We start from the raw sequence: 7,936 nt of genomic DNA on the forward strand, positions 1-7,936 counted from the left end.
TTCTTGCTCTGTTCTGTTCACGTACATTCACGTCCCCCCGACGGAGCAACTTCGTTTTTTAATTAAAGAGGACGTTCCACTTTCTCTGTGACTACTCCTGACTACTCCGTCGTTCGCGGTTAAAATAGGGAAGTCCAATTTTCTGCTCCATTCCGTCCGGTCTGGTGAAGCTCCACAATTTACATCATAGCAAACAGGAAGAAGAACGTCACCAACCTCTGGTTTGTCCAAGTTAAATGGCATATAGGGAGATTGTTAACCACAAAATACATTTTCTTTAATATTCACAATAAAATGAACACTTTTATTTAAATATCGGATGCGATCCACTCTTTTTGCACCAAACAAGGAAGCAGGCATTCTGCTTGTAATGACAATGATCACACATGCTCTCCTCGGGCTCCAAGGAACTTTGAAGCGGAGCTGTATGGAGTAACCGCGGATGTAGTAGGCTTTGCTTTTCACGGACTCGTGGAAGCGTCTGGAACAGATTGGACAAATATGGGAGCGGAGGATGTGGACCTACGGGGTAAATCTCTGCAGAGTGCAGCCAATCAGAACTGAGGAAATCTCTTACCTGAGCCGAGTTATGTGTCTAAAGGCCTTTTTTTTAAAGACAAACAGCAAACCTGGACGATGGAGATCTGTTCATTGTTTCTCCAAACAAACAAAAACAAACCAAACAAATACATTTTATGAAATAGTACAAGAAAATCTAGCTATTCCCTTTACATTGAGAGAAAATGTTGCTCTTGAAAATACTTAAAATAATGCAAACTAAAACCAATTCATGAAATTTATGTCATTACTGCAGATGTACAGTTTGCTGCCCTCATATGGACGTGTATGTAAAAAATACATCTAAAAAAACTGCTTATATTAATCTCACACTTAAAATGAAAGAAAAATAAAAAACAGGATCTTTTAAAGATTTAGTTGTGATGGCTCCTCAAACTCACTGATTAGTATCATCCTCCCCGCTGATACCTCTCAGTGAATGTGAGTAATGATCATCTGAAGACGAGTAATAATCTAAATTACTGTCTGCTAACACAAACTCATAACTACAGCCAGTATTGTGCTGCTGCGGTGATTAGAATAAGAATTTCCTTATCACCGTTGTGATTTAGGGCCTCAGGTCTACTCAGGGTCTTCATCCTCTCATCTGTTTCTCAGTGTTTGACAGCTCGGATGGTCTGAGGCTCTCTCCGAATCTCAGGAGAGACCGGTCTCCCTCGCGCAGAAGTCCTTCACCTTTCGAACTGAATCGAGAAAGAAGTAGCGTCAGCTCCTGCCCAGAAATGGTGGGGCCGACGGTGAGTGGAAGTTTGAGCTTTGGTTGAAGTCACAGCCCTGGACCGCTCTGGGTAACGTGCTGGATTGTTCTTTTGCAGACAAACAAGGCAACCAAGAAGAGCCCTACAAAAGGTACGGCTCTTACCTCTTATTTTTTGGATTATACAGCGCCTTGAAAAAGTATTCTCACCCTTTGAAGCACATGCATGTAGACTAAAGCTTCCAGTTTCAAATTATATTCTACATTTTGGTATGAATGAAGTCTTAATGGAGTATATTGAAGTTTGTGATTGTAATGTGACAAAATGTAAGCAACTCTACCAATAATGGTAAAATATTGATTTATTCTTACAAAAATCAAAAATAAATTAGTAATATTAAAACTACAAAATTAGATCCTAAGGCTGTTATTTATTTATTTATACATTTATTTATTTCATTATTGAATAGAGTGCTGGAGCTGTATCATGGCCGGATAAATCGTCATTAAATAAATAAATAAACGGTTGAATTTACTCATCCCTGCTGTTTTCGTTCGTGTGGTGCTTTCCCAGGAAAGTCGACAGCTTTGAGCCGGCGCCGCGTGTCCTGCCGGGAGTTGGCTCAGCCCGACTGCGATGGCTGGCTCTGGAAGAAGAGGAAGGAGAGCAGCGTCTTCATCACCCAAAAGTGGCAGCGCTTCTGGTTTGTTCTCAAAGGACCCAAGCTTTACTGGTTCAGCACACAACAGGTAGGGGGGGGAAACTCATTTAGTTACTTTTGAACTTAATTCTTTATCTGTTTCTTTAATATCTACGTGTTTAAGATTCTTGTTATGTTGAATTTACTCAGGTTTTATTTTATTTTGCTCTTGTTTGCTTCAGGATGAAAAGGCCGAGGGTCTTCTCAATATAGCCAGCTACACCTTAGAGAGTGCTGGAGAGCACAAGAGAAAAAAGTGAGTTTTCTTCAATGATGGCTCATGTACAGTAGCAACATTTTCCTTTGAAGCTGGAGGATTTTATTGTCTTTACACAATTATAAATATCTGGTGCCAGAATGAAATGTTATAAATATAAAACTTTCATAGTGAACTAAGTAAAAATGTCTGTTATAAGTAGAACTGTAAATTTAAATCACCTTATAGAGGGTCCAGGTGTGCGCCTCCATTGTCGTGTTTCATGTTTCTCTGACCCTCATCCCTCCATCTTTGTTCTCCAGTGTTTTCCAAATGACCCATCCGAAATTTATGAACTTCTTCTTCGCTGCTGAGACTACCAGCGACCTGACCAAGTAAGCCAGAAACTTAACACCCTACGTGACATTTTTTCAAAAGGTTTACCTTCATTGATAGGCTAATGTCAATAAGTAAGAGCACTGGGCGTTTTTGATGCATCCGCTCCATAAAATGATAGTATTCTGACAGAAAGGCTTTTGATTACATTGTTGTTGTTTTGTTGGGTGTTGGTGCACACTGCCCCCTGCTGTTGGGCTTGTAAGATTCTCTTTCTCTGGTCAAAACATTTTATTTATGGCTCGATATATGCAGTGTTATAACCATAAACAGCCCTGGAACAATTTTCTTCACATCTACATGTACAGCACCTTGCAAAATTATGAATGGCCCTTGATCTTGGCTCATTTTCTAACGTTACAATCAGTATTTTCAATGCATTTCATTGGGATTTTTATTTTTTTTTTTGTCTTAGTCAATTACCTATACCAAGTAGCTCATAACCATGAGGTTAAAGGGAAATAATACATTTTTTTCAGCATTTGCACAGCTGTAAATCAAAAAAGTGTCCCGTGCATTTCAGTCGTAGCAAATAGTTGCCCTGTCAACACATTCTCCCACCTAGGCGTTACCAAGCCTTCTCTGATTGATGCTCTCCTAGTCAGAACTGTCATTTAGGAGGACAGTCATGCCTTTGTTGCAGTTTTCCTCTTTCCATTTACAGATGATGAATTGAACAGAGCTCCCTGAGGTGTTCAAATCTTGGGGTATTGTTTTAGGACCTAATCCTAGGCAGAGTGGTCGTCTTGTAATCGGAAGGGTTTCGGTTTTGATCCCAGCTCCCTCCTGTCACATGATGTGCCCCTGGGCAAGGCACGTAACCCCAAGTTTCCAACTGATCTACATATGGGTGTATGAATGTGTCTGCCATTGGTTGAATATGTCAGAATGACTAGAAAAGGACTATCGAGATTCAATCTATTCACTATTCTTACTTTAAACGTAGGGCCAGACGATATTTCAATAACAATATATATATATCGATCGATAGACGTTTATCGATGATCAATAAAAAGATCAATAGACTAACAGTTTTCCTTCCTTTTGCACTCTAGCCATAATATTACAGTCATTACATCCTCCCAACCATCACAACGCAGACCCAGGAACACCAAGCTCCGCCCCTTCAAAATAGTTCAGAGAGCACATGTTATTTTTTTCTTTTTTTAAAAAACTTGCAGTTTTGGTAAAAAGTTGGTTGAATAATGGATTGAGTTTGAATTCAGTGTTTGTATATTCTGTATCTAAAGATAGTTCGCTAAGCAGCAGCATAAAATGTTCACGGCTGCACTTAAATATATGTTTTGAATTTGTTGATAATTATCAATCAATATGATTTCTATTTTATCGATATGCTTGTTTCTCTATATCGCCCAGCCCTATTTAAACGCCTCCCTGCCCTGGCTGCTGTGTTCCTTGGTCTTCATGATGCTGTTTTGTCTGTAAATGTTCCCTAAAAAACCTCTGAAGGCTGCAATTCTAAAGACTGCAGTGGCTTTTATTTAAGGATGCCAGAGTAAATGGGACTGGGATACAAACGCGTGCACGCTTTTCAGATTTCTAGTTGTTCATGTGTCTGAAACCATGCTTATATTCCATCCACATCACAATTACTTAAATCTGGTGTTAGTCCATCACCTGAAATCCTAATAAAATACAATCATGTTTGCAATTTAAATATGACAATGTGAAAATATTCAGGTGGCAGGAAACGTGTTTTCCAAGGCCTTGTAACTCCTGTTACAATGATGTTTGTTTCTCTTCAGGTGGATAAACAGCCTGATACAACCATACGAAAGTACAAGAAGATCCAGAATGGTCCAGATAGTGAGAAGGTGGGACAGCAGTTTTATCATACTTATTTTTCCGTTTCTCTTATCCTCCGCTTTCTGAATATTTGTGATTTGCGGCTGTAATGCACGTCGAGGCCGCCTCGTCAACACCAGCGGGGGCAGAAAAACATAAACGACGGCCTCCTGTTCCATCATCATGTTTCTGAATTAGCAAATGTTAACCGTTCACTGCGAATGGAGCCTAATTGCTGTTGCCATGATTGCCACGCAGCCATTTAATTACAATAATGGGAACGCGGCGCACATGTAAGGTAATGTCATTTTTTCAACGCCCTTGTGCATGTTTTCACAGAGTGTTACAGCGAAACGGAATCAGAGAGCGAATCGTCGCCTTCATCTCGCAGGAAAAACAAGGTCGGCACGATTAAAACGAGTCAAAGCGGCAACAAAAAATGTGTTTCAAGCTGAGCGTGATGTGTCTTTGTCTCTGTGTGCAGCAAAAGTGCTATCTAACACGCTGCCTCGACCCAAGAACAAAGCAGTCAGGGCGCCATTACCGACTCCTTCAACAGAGGGCAGCAAAGGTACGAGTATGCCTTAGAAGTCTGCCTACCTGAACTCTTCTCACTACTGCAAATGCAAAAGTTAGACGTTTTCATGCCACATTTTAGCTTCCCTTAATTTACTCATCAAATATTTTTTCAATTCAATTCAATTTTACTTATATAGCGCTAATTCATGAAACATGTCATCTGGAGGCACTTTACCAAGTCAAATTCAATCATATTATATAGATTGGTCAAAAATGTCCTATATAAGGAAACCAGTTGATTGCTTCAAAGTCTCGACAAGCAGCATTCACTCCTTCTGAAAGAGCGTAGAGCTACAGTGAGAGTCGTCTGCATTGTTGATGGCTTTGCAGCAATCCCTCATACTGAGCAAGCATGAAGCGACAGTGGAAAGAAAAACTCCCCATTAACGGGAAGGAGAACCTCCAGCAGAACCAGAACCGGGCTCAGTATGAACGGTCATCTGCCTCGACCGACTGGGGTTACAGAAGACAGAGCAGAGACACAACAAGAGAGACAAAAAAGCACAGAAGCACACATTGATCCAGTAATCTGTTCTACATTAGATGGAAGTAGCAGGTGATCTGTCTTCATTGGAATGATGTCACAGCTAACAGAACATCAGACCAGGTGTACCTACTATGAAGAAAAAGAGAGAGAGCAAAAAGTTAAAAGCTGAAATGACAACAGTCATTTCAATGCAATGCAAAACTGGAGAACAGTAGAATATTTCCACCTTACCAGCTGCCGTCAAATGTGTGATTCACAGCAAATCAACGGGAATAACGTTAACAACGCTCCCCGCGTCCTCCACCTTTAACCTTTATTCTGTCTTTTAAGACGGCGGCACCGTCGACGAGATGGGACAGATGTTCAACAACCTGAAGGAGGGAGGCGTCTCTCTGATCGGCCACGAGCAGCCGTTCACGCAGGACCACTTCAGGAGGTCCTTCATCCGCCGCAACAAGAACCCGGTCATCAACGAGAAGGTGCACACGCTGCGAGCCCTGCAGAGCACGCTGAAGGTGAGCGAGGACAGCCACTCGAGTTGCAGAGTGCCTAGGACAGGGGTCTGCAACCGTTACAATCCAAAGAGCTGTTTTTGTCCTCAGTCCTGTTAAATAAAAGCTGTTCGGAGCCAAAAAGACAACTTCTATTTTTTAATTAAACTCCACTGGAGAATATATGTTGTCATTTTTGAAGAACCGATTGCCTTATTTCTATTTTTTAGAGTTGAAAGTGAACAAAAACAAGACATTTGCAAAAACAGGATGGAAACATTTGCTTCATGTTTGTGAAAAAAAACTCGCTAACAAGAGCAGACAGCTTCCAACCCAGTGAGCTATATAATACACTGGAGTGCTAATCACCGTCTGTTAGAACGAGTCGCTTTGAAGCCACCAGCCGCCATATTGGTACTCCCTATTTCCCCCCAGTAACTAGGGAATATGTGCGCTACAGCATCGAATAACGAGGATTTTCTCATGTTCTGGAGGGGCTTAAGAGCATTAAAATGTCAAATGCCATATACTTTTATGTTTTGTTTCTAAAAATATCAAGTACTGAGAAAGTCATGTGCTGAAATATTTTGCATTTTATTCATTTAAATATATATGTTTAACATTTATAAATATATAAATAACAATATACAAAAACATATATTTACACATGTGTATACATATATATACATATATACATATACACATACTTATATATACATATATATATATTTAATATGAATAACATGTGAAATATTTCAGCACCTAATTTCCTAGTAGTTGATAGTGTTAGTACATCCACTGACTGTAGAATTATCTATGAAACGTTTTCACACAGCCAGAAAACTGCTTGTTGTTGCAACCAAATCCTGTGGATTCTGTGAGAGTAGGGAGTAGCAAGATGGCGGCCAGTGACTTCAGTTTTTCGGCAAAATCAGCACTCCAGTGTATAATATAGCTAAGTGTTCCAACCCAGTGACAAGAGAAGATCTAAATAAATACCGCAGATGTTTTTAGTTTCATTCTGTCGTGAAAATATAACGCAGTTATTCCACGAAGACACTGAACAGCTAAAGCCTGCATGTTTTATTATATAAATGTTTAGCAGCATTAGTTGGTGCTTTAACATTGTGAGCCAAAGTTATTAAGTGCCGTTGTGGAGGATCCAGGTTGCAGACCCCTGGGCCAGGAGCAAGTTGTCCGCTCCATGTTGGAACTCGGAGGATTAGGATATCCACCAGAGGTGTTGGTGATCAGAACATGTTTGCACTCTGAAGATAAAAAGCTGCTCTCCTGTGCAGGCAAAAGAAGCCGAGCTGCTGCAGATCAACAAGGTCCTGAACGACTCCGAGCTGACCGCCTCAAAGTACCGGCAGTGGCGGGAGAACAACGAGGACCTGGTCCTGGAGATCGAGAGGGCGGCCGCCCGCAAGGCCTCCGCGAGCGCCGAGGACGTCGCTGAGGTGCGGGAAGTCGCTGAGGTGCAGGACGCGCCGGCTGAGGAGGTCGCCCCGGAAACCGTTGCCGCGGAAACAGCCGCCGCAGAGACAGAAGGCGCGTACAGACTGAGCCTGAGCGACGGCGAGCAGCTCGTCGACGCAGAGACGTCCGACGTCTTCCTGGAGATCCCGCCGGACCCCGTAAGTTCGGATTCGAGTCCGACGCTGGACCTCTCTCTGGGGTCGCTGCAGGCCTCCATAGACAGACAGCTGCGCTTAAACGCAGCAGGCAGAGACTCGGACGATCACTACTTCTTCATTTAGGACTTAATGTTGGCGCTCTCGGACAAGAAGACGGAGTTTGCCTCGGAGCTGCGTGACAGAGGCGCATCTTAACGTGTCCTCTGAGGACATTTACCTGCAAAGATCACTTCATAATGCCTCTTAATCAAAAGCTGCGTCCCTTAGAGATGTTATCCTCTTCTTTTGTAAAAAAAAAAATAAATGCCAAGTGTTCAACACATATTTATGAAATCCTGAGCTACTGATTTAGATTTTACCTTGGACT

General features: G+C 41.7%; 1 protein-coding gene across 1 annotated transcript; it reads left to right on the forward strand.

Annotated features, from left to right (window-relative positions):
* Positions 1 to 1,130: 1,130 nt before the first annotated feature.
* On the forward strand, positions 1,131 to 7,722 carry LOC118561024 (connector enhancer of kinase suppressor of ras 1-like; the record flags this gene model as incomplete). Its single annotated transcript, XM_036132733.1, has 10 exons — positions 1,131 to 1,316; positions 1,395 to 1,428; positions 1,851 to 2,026; positions 2,160 to 2,233; positions 2,497 to 2,568; positions 4,336 to 4,404; positions 4,634 to 4,776; positions 4,860 to 4,946; positions 5,772 to 5,956; positions 7,231 to 7,722. Coding segments are annotated over 10 exons (1,488 nt in total), but the record flags the coding sequence as incomplete, so codon positions are not given.
* Positions 7,723 to 7,936: the final 214 nt, after the last annotated feature.

This window comes from Fundulus heteroclitus, unplaced genomic scaffold (assembly GCF_011125445.2).
Source record: "Fundulus heteroclitus isolate FHET01 unplaced genomic scaffold, MU-UCD_Fhet_4.1 scaffold_530, whole genome shotgun sequence".
NCBI lineage: Eukaryota > Metazoa > Chordata > Actinopteri > Cyprinodontiformes > Fundulidae > Fundulus > Fundulus heteroclitus.